General features: G+C 36.0%; 1 protein-coding gene across 4 annotated transcripts in view; it reads left to right on the top strand.

The window, feature by feature from the left end:
• NT5C2 (5'-nucleotidase, cytosolic II) overlaps positions 1–16,536 on the top strand; it is a 91,956-nt gene that overhangs the window by 49,372 nt on the left and 26,048 nt on the right. For all 4 annotated transcript variants that reach the window (XM_049855942.1, XM_049855943.1, XM_049855941.1 and 1 more), the window contains one exon: positions 364–437. In XM_049855942.1, coding sequence (XP_049711899.1) covers positions 364–437 — 74 coding nt within the window. The remainder of the gene's footprint in view (positions 1–363; positions 438–16,536) is intronic.

The raw sequence follows: 16,536 nt of genomic DNA, 5'->3' as shown, positions 1-16,536 counted from the left end.
TAATATCTGGCGTATGGTAGGCTTTTAATGAACTGTTGTTTATTAAATGAATTATAAGTAAATGAGTGAATAAATCCCATAAATAAGCTTATTTTATGGGGTCAGACTTTGAAAAGGAGAGCCTGCTCCCTGAAATCTTGAGTACACTGTTAATGCCAGGACACAAGAGACAGATTCACAAATTTTCATGTAATATCTGATTTCACTGATGGTTTAAGAAGGACTTGAATGATTTTTATTATGAATCTTAATATTGGTACTCAAATAAGAACATCTAGAGAAGTATCCAAATAGCTTCATTATATTTCAGAATTTTTTTGTTTCAGTATTAATTGATGAACCATTTTTTACTCCTTTCTGTAGGGTGTTTGTGAACCGAAGTTTAGCCATGGAAAAAATAAAGTGTTTTGGTTTTGATATGGATTATACACTTGCAGGTGAGTAACATTTTCTAATTGCTTAAGCACTGCACCTTTGAATATAGCACAGTGGGTCCACAGTAGGCAATTCAGCAAACACTTGTTGATTTAATCATATTTACTGCCAGAAGGTCTTATCATCAAGCTGCTTCCGTTGAGATTTGTAAATATTTAAATCACTGATATCCTAGAAATTTAGTTCATGAGTTTGTACAGTTAGGTTGAACAAGCGCTATATTATTTTATTTCATTTGAGAGACCCTCGTAAGAATGAGATGGTAAAATTAAACAATGTGTGTACTTACTTGGGCATTTTTGGCTTTTACTCTATTAAGTGGTTCTTCAGGGATGACATTTTATCTCTCACTCTGCCACAAAATAAAACTTTATCAGTTAAATTTTTTAATGTTATTGTTAACACAAATGGAAAGTGTATTCATTTTTCATTGAAATGATGGCACAGGAAGCATGTAAAAGGCTTTTTAAAAACCAGAACTGTGAGCTTTGTTCATTATCAGATAGCCCTTAAACACCAGCACTGTGTTGTTTTTCCCTTTCTGTCTCTGGGATACATTTGAAAGAATCAAAGTATTAAGTCAGTTGTACCATCTTTTCAGAATTTATTAAGTTTTTATTAAAATACTTGCTGTCTGGTGAAAATGTCAATCCATTTAAGTAGTAGTTGGGATGAACAGTATATATATATATATAAAAAAACGGGAACAGTTTATATAACCATGTTAGAAAACTGACTTCCATCTCAAATTAGACAAATCTCAATTTGATGTGCAATTTAGACTGCAAATATAAGAGAGTAATATAAATGTATAAAAATGAACACATTTATGAGTTTGTAGGCACTTGCTACGTAGCTGGAGCCCTGGTGGCGTAGTGGTTAAGAGCTTGGCTGCTCACCAAAAGGTCAGCAGTTCGAATCTACCATACACTCCTTGGAAATCCTGTAGGGCAGTTCTGTTCTGTCCTCTAGGGTCACTATAAGTTGGAATCGACCTGACGGCAGTGGGTTTTTGTTGGTTTGTCACACAGATGTGGATCATGATTTTTATCAAACAATATACTAAAAATATGCAGACGGCCCTTGATTTGAATTTCTCTTTATTTTTTTATATTCTTTGTCATTTATTTGTTTTTCTATTGCCTAAGGGTTGTTTTTGTAACATTTAACTCTTTTATATTTTCCTCATTATACATAGACACTTTGAGGAACGCTCGTCAGAAAGCAGGTTGAAGCACTGTATTTTCTAAATGTAGGTCTTGCTGTCCAAATGGGGAGGAGATCTTAAAATGTCTTGCCCAAGAATTTTAGCTGTCCAGGGAATGGAATGGCAAGATAATTCAGTAGCTGAAAGACATACGATCTCAAGTAGATTTATGAGTGAATGGGGTCAAAAATGTTTCCCTTGTTTATTAAGATTATCTCACTGTATTGATATAGTTCAATGCAATGAATATTTATTGAGAACCTGTAATGTGCCTGGCACAGTTTGTTATTGACCAGTAAGATAACTATATGTTCTCACAGAATAATGAAAAATGAACTTTCTTTTTTATTGTAAAAGTCAGTGAATTTTAGTCTCTATCTTTAAAAACATTTTCTTTATAATTTTTTTATTTGCCTTTTGGTTTTTTTTAATTTCACTTCATATTTTAATGATTACTCTTAGTCTAGACACTTACATACTTTGCTTATATATTAGCATAATAGTAATAACGTTTATTAAGTGTTTATTTTGTGCTAGGCCCTGTTGTAAGTGCTTTACATGATCTCATTTAATATATGGATTATCTCATTTACATTAATTATCTCATTTAATATTTACAAAAACTCTGTGAAGCGGATACTACCATCATCTCCGTTTTACAGATGAGAGCACAGGGGCATTAAGCACTGTGTTCGAGGATATTACCTGGGATACAGCTGAACCGAGATTCAAACCTAGGCGCGTATGCATGTGTTGTTAGTTGCCATTGAGTTGACTATGACTCATGACGACCTTATGTACAACAAAACAAAATGTCGCCCGGTACTGTGTCATCCTCACAGTTGCTAGTATGTTTTGGTCCATTGTTGAGACCGCGTTGCCAGTCCATCTCATAGACGGTCACCCATGCCCTCACTCATTGGTCCTCTCCTTTACCAAACATGATGTCCTCCTCTAGCACTTGATCCCTCCTGATGACATATCCAAAGCCAGTGAGTCAGTGTTCTGTGGTGATCCATGTGGTGATCCATAAGGTTTTCACTGGCCAATTTTTGGAAGTAGATCATCAGGCATTTCTTCCTAGTCTGTCTTAGTTTGGAAGCTCCACTGAAACCTGTCCACCATGGGTGACCCTCCTGGTATTTGAAATACCAGTGGCATAGGTTCCAGGATCATAGCAACATGCAAGCCCCTGCAGTATAACAAACTGACAGGTGGGTGGTGGATGTATGAAGATATAGGAATATAAGAAGTTTAAATTGTCATTTCCAATAATGAGAACCTATAATGAGGTCTAATTTGGAAGTAATTAAGTCCCATCCCCCTCTTTGTAAACAAACCAGTACTTAAGCACTCAAAAGGGCAAAGCCCTTTGAAGTAGTCTTGCTGAAAGGTTATATACATTGCAACAATCTTCACATTATAAAGCATGTAGAAAAACAAGTTTATTGAGCACATAGAAAAACTTACTGGCTTTATTATATTCACACCGGGTTTCGAGAATAGTATTCACTGAATTTAGCTCTAAATAACTTTTGGCTATTTAAAAACAAAAACAGCTAAACAAACCATATCCTTGAAGTACTAAGACTTTTCACTAGAAAGAAATATCAGTTGCCAGATGACGCTGACTCGTGGCGATCCCACGTGTGTCAGAGTAAACTGTGCTCTGGGGTGTTTTCGGTGGCTGGATTTTTAGAAGTGGATCATTGGACCTTTATTCCAAGGTGCCTCTGGGTGGAACAAACCTCCAGCCTCTCCATTAGCATTTGAGCATATTGACCATTTGTACCATTCAGGGACTTCTCACCAGAAATACGGGCCATAAAATAGGAAACAGGTCTAAAAGAAGTAGGTTTTCTTTTTTTTTTTAAAGCTTTGAGTATTTGAGGTAAATATCACTGGAATAAATGTAATAGCTTTAAAGAGTAAGTCCTTAGAAAGGGACTATGTCCTTTCTGAAGCCTTCTCTGAGACATTGTCTTCTTTGTGCTCTCCGAGCACCTTGATTAAGTCATTCTCTCAGAGCAATTTATATGTCAATTGTAGCTTGAGTTCCTCAAGGACAAGAACTTTTTTCCCCCACATTTGTATCCTATGTGTAGCATAAAGCCTGGCATAAGTAAGTGCCTGGTAAAGATTTATTGAATGAACAAGTTTTATGGAAGCAGACTACTGCATCTTTATCCTGTGGAGCCGCTGGTGGGTTCAAACTGCCGACCTTTTGGTTAGTAGCTGAACGCTCCAGCAGTGTAGCCACTGAACCACCAGGGCTCCTTTATACAGTATCCTGTTTTTATATAGTATATATTTTTTTATTAGGACCTAGTCTGTAACCACTTTTATATCTGAATATAATTTTTCAGTTTACAATTGTTTTACTTCTGTGCTCTAACTCTACCAGCACCACTGACATTTTTTCTTATGTTGTTGATCTCTGAACTCCTTTCATTGTGTTTTTATGGGAAATGCCAGTTTTCTGTGCAGAATGAAATTGGCACAGTGTTCTTTTTCATCTTTTTCCCCTGTATATTTTGGCTTTAGAATTTGGGGGAATTCAGAGAGGAATTTTGTTGTTTTGTTTTGTTTTTCTCTAGTATTAGCTCAGTATGTATTAAGTTTTTAAAAAAAATAGTAGCTCTTTTAATAACTAGCTACCTTCTTTGTATGCTATTATTCCTAACAGAGAAGAATCCAGTAAACTTGATTTTTTTTTTTTTTTACTTGGGGGGAGGAATAGCCCAATAAAGCATTAATTTTAGTAAAATAAAATGGTTAGAAGTACTATAAAACAGCTATCTAGCATAATCTGAAAGGATCCCTGATGGCACAGTGGTTAAGTGCTCAACTGCTAACCGATAGGTTGGCAGTTTAAACCCCCTAAAAAAAGACCTGGTGATCTGCTCCTGTAAAGATTACAGCCTAGGAAGCCATATGGGGCAGTTCTACTCCATCATATAGGGTTGCTGTGAGTCAGCCCAACAACAGCAACAGTGTAATCTGTGAATCGGCTATTCTAGGAAACTGTTCTGAGTGATATGGAACTGCCCTTTACAGCATAGATGGGTTACTAGTATCAGAGTCAAAATGTAGTGAAATAGAACATAGTGAGCCTAGGATTGATGCTTCTGAAGTGTGTGGATAGGACATCGTATCTCAAAGGGTTGCATGTTTTAGAATGGCCCACATATTGAGAAAAGCAGATAATGGCTCATGACCTACTTTGTCACACTGTAAACTTTGCTTAAGTTTGTTGTGAGAAAATGGCTACATAGGGCTTCTCGAATTCTGGTTTTTTTCCCCCTAATTTCATTGTGGGAAATGTATATAACTCTTTCATGGAAAGGCTAGGGGGTAGAATCTAATTTTGGAGATTTGAGCTATTTTCATAAGGAAGAAACTCTGTTTTTAGTTTTTTAGAAAAAGGCAACAACAACAAAAAACCCAAAAACCAAACCCATTGCCTTTGAATCGAATTCCGACTTACAGTGACCCTATAGGACAGAGTGGAACTGCCCCATGAGATTTCCAAGGCCGTAAATCTTTAGGGAATCAGACTGTCACATCTTGTTCCTGCAGAGCAGCTGGTGGGTTCGAACTGCCCACCTTTTGGTTAGCAGCCACGCGCTTACCCGCTGCCCCACTACAGCTCCTTTAGGAAAAGGCCATAAAAGGCCTTTTTATTATTTTTTTCGAGGGGGAGGTATGTCCTGGTTTTGTTTTCTTTTGGTTTTTCAACTTATTTATAATATGTTCGTATCGATAGATGAGAATATTTGCTTTGAGAATACGTTCCTTTATGTCAGCTATTGAGGTTGATAGAATTCGTGGTGAAAATCATGTTCAAACTTTCATTTGTCACTAATAGTAAGAGGGTAATTGAAGAAGAATGTATACATGGGCCCGAGGACTTTTAAGCTGTATTTATAATAATTCTAAACTTGTAATTTTCCTAAAGTAGATTATGTAGGCCTTCAGTAGAAAGATGTTAAAAGGGGTGCAGTATGGTTGTTTTTGTTAATTGTTTAAAAGAGAAACTCATAGCATTACTCATATTAATTTTTTTTAATTTTGTAATTTTGCTTATAGTTTATAATAACTTTTCCCCCTCAATGAAGCGTGACACAGTGTTCAGTCACATAACCCGTTCTCATGGGAACCTCATTATCTTCATCTAGTGCTATATCAGAGAAGATCCCTTGATCATCAATTATTCTTGTAATTGAAGTCATCTGTGCATTAAAAAAATCTTTATTAGTTTGTTTACAGGTTTTCTGTGTAAGATTATTTAACATTTTTGTATAATATTGTATATAAACCCGTTGCCATTGAGTTGATTCCGACTCACAGCGATCCTATAGAACAGACTAGAACTGCCCCATAGAGTTTCCAAGGAATGCCTGGTGGATTCAAACTGCTCACCTTTGGTTAGCAGCTGAAGCGCTTAACCATTATGCCACTAGCAGTTCCAAATATTATATATACTCAATTGTTTTTTTTTTAAAAACAAAAAACTCGTCCATTGATATAAACAAATTCTTTCTGATTGTCTTGGACTTAATATTGTTAAGATTAAAATACTGTCCAAGGCGATCTACAGAGTCAATGCAGTTCCTAATAAAGTCCCGATGGCTTTTTTGCAGAAATGGAAAAGCCTATTCTAACGTTCATATGGGATTTCGAGGGACCCAGAATAACCAAAACAATCTTGGGAAAGAAGAACAAAGTTGGAGGACTCACACTTCCCAATTCCAAAACTTACTATAAAGCTACAGTAATCAGAACAGTGTGGTACTGGCATAAGGATAGACATATAGGCAAGTGGGATAGAATTGAAGGCCCAGAAAAACACCCTTACATCTACATGGTCAGTTGGTTTTTGACTACAGTGGCAAGTCCATTCAACGGGGAAAGAATAGCGTGTTCAACAAATGGTACAGGGAAAACTGGGTATCCACATGCAAAAGTAATGAAGTTGGACCCTTAACTTACACTATTGTAAAAATTAACTCAAAATGGACAAACACCTGAATTTAAGAACTAAATCTATAAAACTCTTAGGGGAAAACATATGCACAAATTTATATGACTTTGGATTTGACAAACATTTCTTAATTATGACATCAAAAAAACAGGCCACAAAAGAAAGAAAAAAAGATAAACTGGACTTCGTTAAAGTTAAAAACTTTTGTTCATCAAAGGACAATATCAGGAGAGTGAAAAGACAACGTAGAGAATGGGAGAAAATATTTGCAAATTATGTACCTGATAAGGGTTTAGTATCCAGGATATAGAAGGAACTCCTACAACCCAATAACAGAAGACAACCCAGTTAAAAAATGGGCAAAGGACTTGAATAGACATTTCTCCAAAGAAGATACACAAATGGCTAATAAGCACATGAAAGGATGTTCAATGCCATTAGTCATTAAAAAAAAAATCAAACCCTTTGCTGGAGTTGATTCCGACTCAGTAACCCTAAAGGACAGAATAGAGCTGCCCCATAGGGTTTCCAAGAAGTGCCTGGTGGATTTGAATTGCTGCCCTTTCAGTTAGCAGCCGTAGCTCTTAGCCACTATGCCACATTAAAAAACATTAGGGAGATGTAAATCAAACTATAGTGATACACCACTTCAACCACTAGGAAGGCTCTTATAAAAAAAAAAAAAAAAACCAGAAAATAACAAATGTTGGCAAGGAAGTGGAGAAATTGGAACACGGTGCATTGCTAGTGGAAATGTAGTAAAATGGTACAGTTGCTGTGGAAGACAATTTGGCAGTTACTCCAAAAGTTAAATATAGAATTACCATATACTCAGCTTTTCCACTCCTAGGCATACACTCAGAGATTTGAAAACAGGGACTCAAGACATATACTTGTATACTAACATTTATTTCAGCATTATTCACAATATCCAAAAGGTAGGAACAACCCAAGTGTCCCTGTACAGCTGAATGGATAAACAAAAGTGGTATTTACATAAAATGCAATCTTTTTCATCCAAAAAAGGGAATGACATTTTTGATACATGCTACAACATGGATGAACCTTGAAAACATTATGCTAAATTAAATAAGCCAGATACAATAGAACAAATAAATGATTCTATATATATGAAATGGGGCCTTGGTAGTGTACTGGATAAGAGCTCGGTTGCCAACCTTCTGGGGGCAGTTCTACTGTGTCTTCTAGGGTTGCTATGAGTTGGTATCGACTTGACAGCGATAGGTTTTTACAGGTGTCATGGGTTGAATTATGTCCCCCCAAAAATGTGTATATCACTTTGGCTGGGCCATGATTCCCAGTATTGTGTGGTTGTCCTCCATTTTGTGATTGTAATTTTATGTCAAAGAGGATTAGGGTGGGATTGTAACACCCTTACTAAGGTCACATCCCTGATCCAATATAAAGGGAGTTTCCCTGGGATGTCGCCTGCACCATCTTTTATCTTACAAGAGATAAAAGGAAAGGGAAGCAAGCAGAGTGGGGGGACCTCATACCATCAAGAAAGCAGTGCCGGGATCAGAGCACGTCTTTTGGACCCAGGGTCCCTGCGCAGAGAAGCTCCTAGTCCAGGAGAAGATTGATAAGACGGACCTTCCCCTGGAGCAGATGCCCTGAATTCAGACTTGTATCATGCTAGACTGTGAGAGAATAAATTTCGCTTTGTTAAAACCACCCACTTGTGGTATTTCTGTTATAGCAGCACTAGATAACTAAGACAACAGGTTATACGAAATATCTAGAATAGGCAGATTTATAGAGATAGAAAGTAGATTAGAGATTACCAGGGCTGTGGGGAAGGGAGGATGGGTAGGTATTGCTTAATGGGTACAGAGTTTGCGTTTGGGGTGATGGAAAATTCTGGAAATAGTGGTGATGGTTGCACAACATTTTGAAAGTATTTACTGTCGTTGCATTGTACATTTAAAAATGGTTAAAATGGTAAAATTTTTTATTATATATTTTACCATGATACAATTTTGTTTTTTTAAAAATGTCGGTATTTAACATGTAGGTAATAAGAGCCATGTATTAACTTTTTTATTGACTCTGAATGAACTATGTTTTATATAAAATATTATCTAGAAGGCCTACTTATATTCCTCTCTTACTTCACATCACTCTAATGATATTCTTTGCACATAATGGATGTCAGAGTCTGGTGCTTTCCATTTTGGCTTCCTCTGCAGATAGGGGTTTTTCTCTCTCTCTTTTTTTTTTTTTAGGCTTCTTTTTCTCTTAACTAGGCTTGTTGGGTACTGTGGTTTTTTAATTTATTAAGTTGCTCTAATGTAGGTCCTTTCTAGACCATAGTTTTTGTGTTTGTGGACCTTATCTGAGAGTAATCTTTAGCCTTTTTATGAGAATGTTGAGACAGACAGGTGAGTCAGACTGATAAATACATTCCTCAGGATAAAAGAAGCCAAAAAATATCTTGAAAGTCAACCTGAGATTCGATCTTTGGACCTGGGAAAGGGCAAGAACATTCTTTAATTCAGCTAGTCCCTGTCCACAGAAGGAAGGGACCAGTATATATACTATTTGTGAATTTTGTTTCTTTGGTTTTATTTGCTCAGAGGAGTGCTAAAAATGTTGCTGAATGTATTATTCCTAATAGAGGGCAGTAGAGTGAAAATCGAAAACAAAGGAGGATCAGCATTTTTCAGCCTGTTCAGTGCTAATTCATTTTTCATTTGTCAGATGTCAAAATCAGACCTGTGGTTTTCATTACTCTCAGTATTCTGTTACTGAATTTTATTCAGTGAAACCCGTGAGAGCTGGAGCTCAATGGGACTGCCATGTTTTTCCAGGTCCTGCAAATTTTCCACCTTTGAGAGGGTATAGTCTTAACACACTTCTGTTGTACTCTATTAGTGGAAAATATTTAGTTTTCTTTCTCTGACAGGTTTCTACCTTACAAGGTTGTGGCTTTCACAGGTTTTACTATAATGATATGCCTAGAAATCTATTGCTGAGGTGACAAATGAGAGAATCTTTACTGATTAAATGAGTGACACAGAGCACTCATGTCACCCTCTCATCGTTACAGACCGCCATCTGACAGGCAGCTCATCTTCAAAATGTGGGTTCTTTATGGAGCAAAATGCTGCCCAACAGCTATTAAGTGAGAGTAACCTGCAAGTAAGAAATGATTTTTGAAAAAGCCAGCAGAATCGTCTTTCCATTTTGAAAGATATGTCTCATACACTCTGAGTTTAGATACGTTCTTATTTTTATCCCTGCCCAAGAGGGTGTGCAGTATGGAGGATAAACGGAAACCTCAGAGTTTGATAACCTGGGTTTGGATCCCAGCTATGCCTTGTACTAGCTCTTGTTACTTAGGTTCCTTGTGTCACAGTTTCTTCACTTAACTTAAAAAGAAAAAAAAAAAGGTGGGGCTGAGGAAGGAGAGGGATAAACTGTTGGTATAAGGATTAAATGTGAAATAATGTATATAAAATTATTAGTGTAACGAAACTAGTTCTCTTCCTCTCACTGGTGATACCAAAGTATTAATATACTGAATTTGGGCTCGAAGGGGAAATCTAAGGAATAAGGAGAAAAACATTAATTATGCACCTCTGTAATTGTAGAACAATATGGAATGTTAGGCAGTTATCAGTGCAATATTTAAACACTCTTGTTTTTGAATTGTTTTGTAAGTAATTACAGATGATCATGAACTTAATCTAAAGTAAGAGTTCTCTAGGCAGCTTTTAATGACAAGGTATTTTGGCATCAAAGTTATGTTTCCATAGAAATAAAGCACTGAAGGGCTATTTATTGCAAAATTGAGCTAAAGGAAACAAGTCAGGGAAAAGATCCTTACTTAAATTTTAAAAATTTCCCATATGACAGACATCACCGATATGCTTCTGATAAATAAAAGGGGATTTATTTGCTTTTCTAAAATAAAACTTGTAGATGGAAATAAATAGTTGACCTTTGCAGTTGCGTGAAAGACTTAAACATGCAGTCCCATGCAGCTAACAGGAAAATTATGCATATAGAATTGTTAAATTTACAGAAGTCTTAGCCCCAAGGGAGAGCAGGGCAATGTATCTTTGAGGAGGATGGAGCAATTTAATGTTTATTTAATGCCCTTTATAAACATAGAGCCACTCTTTGTTTAGGATTATGAAAATGTTTCATTTCTTGGTTCATTTGGGAAATCATCTTGATTTTTCTTTTTTCAATTAAGACTGCTTGTGTGTGTGTGTGTGCCTTGTGAATCTTGAGCTCAGATCCAAAAAAGAGGCATATTTCAATTTTTTTCAGTTTCAACACCTCTTTAGGTCACAAGCCATTTCAGTAAGTCTAGTAATATGCTCTGTATTTCTGTTACCACTTCAGAATTAGTGGATACTATATGGCCAGTGTTCAGTCTCTTCTGTTTCTCCAAGAAATTGTCAGGAGGAAAGAGAACAAAGATTTATTAAGCATGTACTATGTGTGGTTAAGAGCTCAGGTGCTAGCCCAAAGGTCAACAGTTTGAATCCACCAGCCACTCCTTGGAAACCCTATGGGGCAGTTCTACTCTGTTCTGTAGGGTCACTATGAGTCAGAATCGACTCAGTGGCGATGGGTTTGGTTTTTGGTTTGATGTGTTATCCCAAATCTAACCACTTTGCATTAATAAGCCCAAGGTGTGGGGAGAGAAGATAGACCAAAGCTATTAAGGTGTACCAAAAGAAAAGCTAGAGAAAGTACCTCTTGGTGTGTTGGTAAATCAGCTACCAGCAGAAGCATCTCAGGACCTTTGATCACTGTTCCCTCATGCATACTAGATGCACTCTGATCTTGTTTTATTGTTATTGGAATTGACTCAGCTCACTTGATGTTTAAATTAACCTTTTTTTTTTTTTGCATGGCGTGTTTACTTGAACTAGAGTCCTAGACACTCAGATCATGTTTCTGTCAGCAGTTGTATATCCTCACCAAACTTACTGGCATTAGAAGCGTTTAAAGAGGTGAGGAAAAACAATCTAAAGTAAGAAGTATTTTGCAGTATTGGTGTGCTGTTGCTATAGACATACAAGTCAGAGCATTCCTTGAAATAGTGATGAATTAAAATGAATATGGCACGTAAGCTTAGTTGAGCCGATGGTGTAAACTAGATGTATCTCTCTGAAGTTCTTAGTATGACAGGAGGTCTCTTTAAAGAGTGCATTTGCTGAACAGTCTTTGATACAAACCAAGGAAGATAATATTCATCAAAAAAAGCCAAAGAAATTCTTATTGTCACAAGTCACGAGGCAAGTACTCAGAGGCTCCTTCTTACAACTTGGAAAATGTAGAATTTGCACTTATCCCACAGGCCTCCAAACAGATTGTCTCTATGTAAGAGATTTGTGTGTTAGACAATGAACACCTCAAAGTCAGTGAATGTTATTAATCTGTATGCCTCCTCTGACTTAGTCTTGAGGGGTCTATCAGTTTGTGAAAGGATCACAAGTGTAAAATTGAAGATTAAAGAAATACAAAAAATAGATGTAGTTTGATAAGTAAAATTAATTCATTATCCCCCTTAGTAATTTTTTTTTTTTATTAAAGAGCTTTTGAACTTTTTTTTTTCCCTTAAGTAACTTAGAATAAGGAATACACTGAATATTTGAACAGAGAAACTGGGGTTACAGATTAAAAGTTAAAAAACAAACAGAAAAAAAAACCTTCAAAAAGAGAAAACTAGGGTTATGGTTGATAAAATTATTAATAAAACCAAATTGGAAAATACCCTCACAAAACCAAACAGAAAATCTAATCAGAATATATTATGAGGGCTCAATCCCAGGAGAGTTGTGAAGATAAAAGTAATAATTTGGTACTAGAATCCAGTGAATTTTGTCAAGAATCCAACTGTATCCATGAATTATATCAAGTCGAATGGGACAGGGCTGAACGTGACAGGGCCTGTGGTGAATGGGTTTTCATAGCCGGAAGGTTCGTTATTTATAATTTTGACTTTAAAGCAATAAAGCCTGCTTTTACATGGATTTATACTTTATCTTTTTCTAAAAGGGATTTGAGGTGACTTGCAAAATTAAACACACAAAAAATGGGCCAAAAAACTAATTTTTAATATAAGGAAATCCATGGGAAAATATGCTTCCAAATGATTATTATCTTTCATTTGGTCACCTTAAGAGGGAATACTTACCCAGTATTGCTGTAATTTCTTATAAATTTTAGGAATTCTTTCAGAATCGTTTTTTGACCCAGTTTATAAACCTACAAGAAAGTCTACTTCATTGCCTTAAATAATCACACTTTTTATTAACCCAGCTTCATTTCCCAGTTTATTCACTAGTTGTTCCAATGACTTTTTCCCCCCCAAAATTAAATTCATCCTTGGTTGATAAAAATATGCTACCAGGGAGCATATCTAGAACTATGTTTTGTCAATTCTGAAAGTAACTTTGAAAGAATTCCAAATATATTTTGAGTAGTGGATGCATTATTGGAATAAGTATATATTGCCTCTGGGAGTGATTATTTTGCATGGGAGAAGGCTCATTTGCATGAAAAAAGTTCTGTCATTTTGCTTTAAAAAAAGCATTATTTTATAGTCACATCTCAATACAGTAGTGATGGTTTTCATTTCAGAATTGGTTTTATGTTTCTGTTGTTTTGAAGTAGTTGTCTTTTAAAGAGCGAGAGAACTTATTTGGAAATAAATCCAGTGATCTTTAGTGAAAGATACTTGTCTTAGTTTAATTGAACTAAGCTGTTTTTTAAAAGCTATGGTTGATGTAATCCCTAATTTAAAAATTCTCTCTGATATTTACATTGTTTTATTTTCCTTGGCTTAATATATCACCTTATGTTACTCTGATTTCCTAAGAACATTTATATACGATTAACACTAAATCAGTGCTGTCATACCAAAATATCAGTGCTTTTGGTAGAACCAAAACCAAACTAAACTCATTGCTGTCGAGTGGATTCTGACTCACAGTAACCTTATAGGACAGAGTAGAACTGTCCTGTAGGGTTTCCAAGGCTATAATTTTTACCAGTGCAGACTGCCACATCTTTCTCCCACAGAGAGGCTGATGGACTTGAACCACTAACCTTTTGGTTAACAGCCGAGCACTTTAACCATGGCACCACCAGGACTCCTTTCTAGTATTGCATTGGTCTTTAAATGGGAAGGATATTTAAGCAGTATACTAAAGCATCACCTGAACTAGTTAATGACATAATTCTGTATGTATGTATACATGATACTTGTGTATATTTGTGCTATTTAAAATACTTCATGAAAGATAATTTTAAACCTTTCTGGTTTAATAAGATTTATTAAGTTGGGGAAGAATAAGTTAGGGAGGATAGATGAAGCAAGAATACAATATAGTGACAACTGGTAAGTTGGGACATGAATTCAAAGGAACTCATTTAATATTCTCTTTTGTGTATGAGTTGAAAAAAAAACCGGTGGAGGAAACTGACAAAATGCCAAATGAAGTGATTTTTTAAAAAAGGCACTTAAAGGTCTTTTAGTCTTTTCATTTCCATTTGATATAATCTTTATTATTTTAGCTACGCTTTCTTCTTTTTCTTAAATATCAGAATTTCTTACGCTATCTCCCTCAGGAAATTGTATACTGTATACAGTATACAATTTTGTATACAAGCAATGCTTTTGAGATGGTCATTCCATGTTAGTAAAGAGTTTAAAAAGAAACAATGCATTTTCCAGTGCATTGTCTTACTTGTGGAATAGAGAGAGCACTTTGTATTAGTTGAGATGAACACTCTCAAGACTATTATTTTTAGATTTTTTTTTTAATATTATATATCTTGTTGTTGTGTGCTGTTGAGTCCATTTTGACTCATAGCAACCTTATAGGACAAAATGGAATTGCCTCATAGCCCTTTCATGACTCATGAGTCATGAAAGTGAGTATCCCACCCACTTTTTCTGGCTCTCAGGTTTCTTGGCACTCTACTTTTCCTGCTAAAAGTATTTGCTGCGCTCCAGTGGGGATTTGTGTAACTGTGAAAGATTAAAAAAAGTCCATTGAAGCAAAATGGCTGGAGTATCAGGTGTAAATGTGAGGTAGTGCATCCAGGAAGTATGATTGGGTAAAAATTTTGTCTCCTGGCTTTTGTACAACTAGATAAGCCTTGTAAGCACATTTATGGTTTCCTTGTGATCGTTGGTGCCCTGGAGGCACAGTGGTTAAGAGCTGAGGCTGCAGTTCAAACCTACCAGCCGCTCCTTGGAAACGCTATTGGGTGGTTCTCCTCTGATTATAGGGTTGCTATGGTTTGGAATCAACTCGGCAGTGATGGGTTTGGTTTGGGTTTTAGTTTGTCATAGTTAGGGAGACCTTATAGGTTTGTTTTTTTGTGTATTTTTATGTATTGCAATAAATCCTGCCACCCATTACTGGTACAACAGACAGGAACCCACCAAACCTGATGCTCACGGACCCCCAAGGTTTGTGGGACCCATGTATTCCCAAATGATATTTCTCAAAATTCATATTACCAACCAAAAATTTAAACACACTGCATGACTCAGCATGCTTCCATTAATGAAAACACATGGTATTAAAAAAAAAAAAAATTCGTAACAGAAAATAATGGGGTCTTGAAAGGGATAGGTTTTCCTAGGCTGTAAGTTTTTACAGGAGTGGAGTAGATTGCGAAGTCTTTTCTCTTGCGGAGCCACTGGTGGGTTCTAACCATCGACCTTTCAATGAGCAGCTGAGTGTTTAACCACATGTGTGTACATATATGTTTTAGTATGTATATTATTTTTAGGCAGCCCTGTTATATATGTGAAGGAGTCCTGCTAGTACAGTGGTTAGGCACTCGGCTGCTCACCAAAAGTTTGGCAGTTCAAACCCACAGCTGCTCTGTGGGAGAAAGACGTGGCAATCTGAGTCCATAAAGATTACAGCCTTTGAAACTCTATAGGGTGGTTCTAATCTGTCCTGTAGAATCCCTGTGAGTTGTAATCAGCTCAGTGGCACACATTTTATATGTGGGTCTACACTTGTTTCCAGGTTTTGATTCCAGTCATTATATCAGTTCTGTATCCCAGTTAAGATTTTTACTAATTTTAAATTGATCTTTCTAAAATGTAATATGTGATATATTCCTAGATCATTAGGAAATTTAAAAGGTTGCTTGGTAAAACCCAATCCCATTTCCTCCATTACATGTTAAGTGGTAGAAAGAATCAATTACTAATGTTTATGATCTTTACTTTCCCATCACCAATCATAAAAGCATTCAAATGTAAGCCAGATAATTTTTGTGAATAAATGCCATGTCACATTTATTAGTTGCATCAGTAAAATTACTAAGATGAATTTTTCTTTAATATGGGCTATTTTCTACATGGCTAAAATAGTTCTAAAATATGGCTGCCTTTGATTTATTGTCTCTTTTCTGTTTACACATTCTTTTCTGAATGTTTGCTTTATTATGAGGATCATGTCCACTGAGGATAAGACAGACAGTAATGGAGGAAAGCTGCGTAGAAAGGATTTAGGTTAAACCTTGTGGATAAAACCTGTTGGGTCAGGGGATATAATGGTTACCTAGACAGGTCATGAGGTCGTTGTAATTTTTTCAATCATCGGAAACATTTGTTCAGTTTGATGGTCGTGTGAAGAAATCAGATGCAGGTAATTAAAATTGTTATGGCATTGTGGTAGGCGAACACATCAAGTGACCACATAAAGGTTCCTTTATTCCTAAGGCTTTAATCTACCTTCAATTTTCTCTTGGGATGAATAGTAGAATAGCAACATTATTCAGGATACTTTGTGGTTACTGAAGAATAAGTTATTTCCATCTGGATTTCTAGTTCATTAATTACCTAAATTCTACCTACTTCTTTAAGACTCTTTTGAAGAGGATAGTCAAAACATTA

This window comes from Elephas maximus, chromosome 16, assembly GCF_024166365.1.
Source record: "Elephas maximus indicus isolate mEleMax1 chromosome 16, mEleMax1 primary haplotype, whole genome shotgun sequence".
Taxonomy (NCBI): Eukaryota; Metazoa; Chordata; class Mammalia; order Proboscidea; family Elephantidae; genus Elephas; species Elephas maximus.
This window is presented reverse-complemented; position numbering and strand designations above follow the sequence as displayed.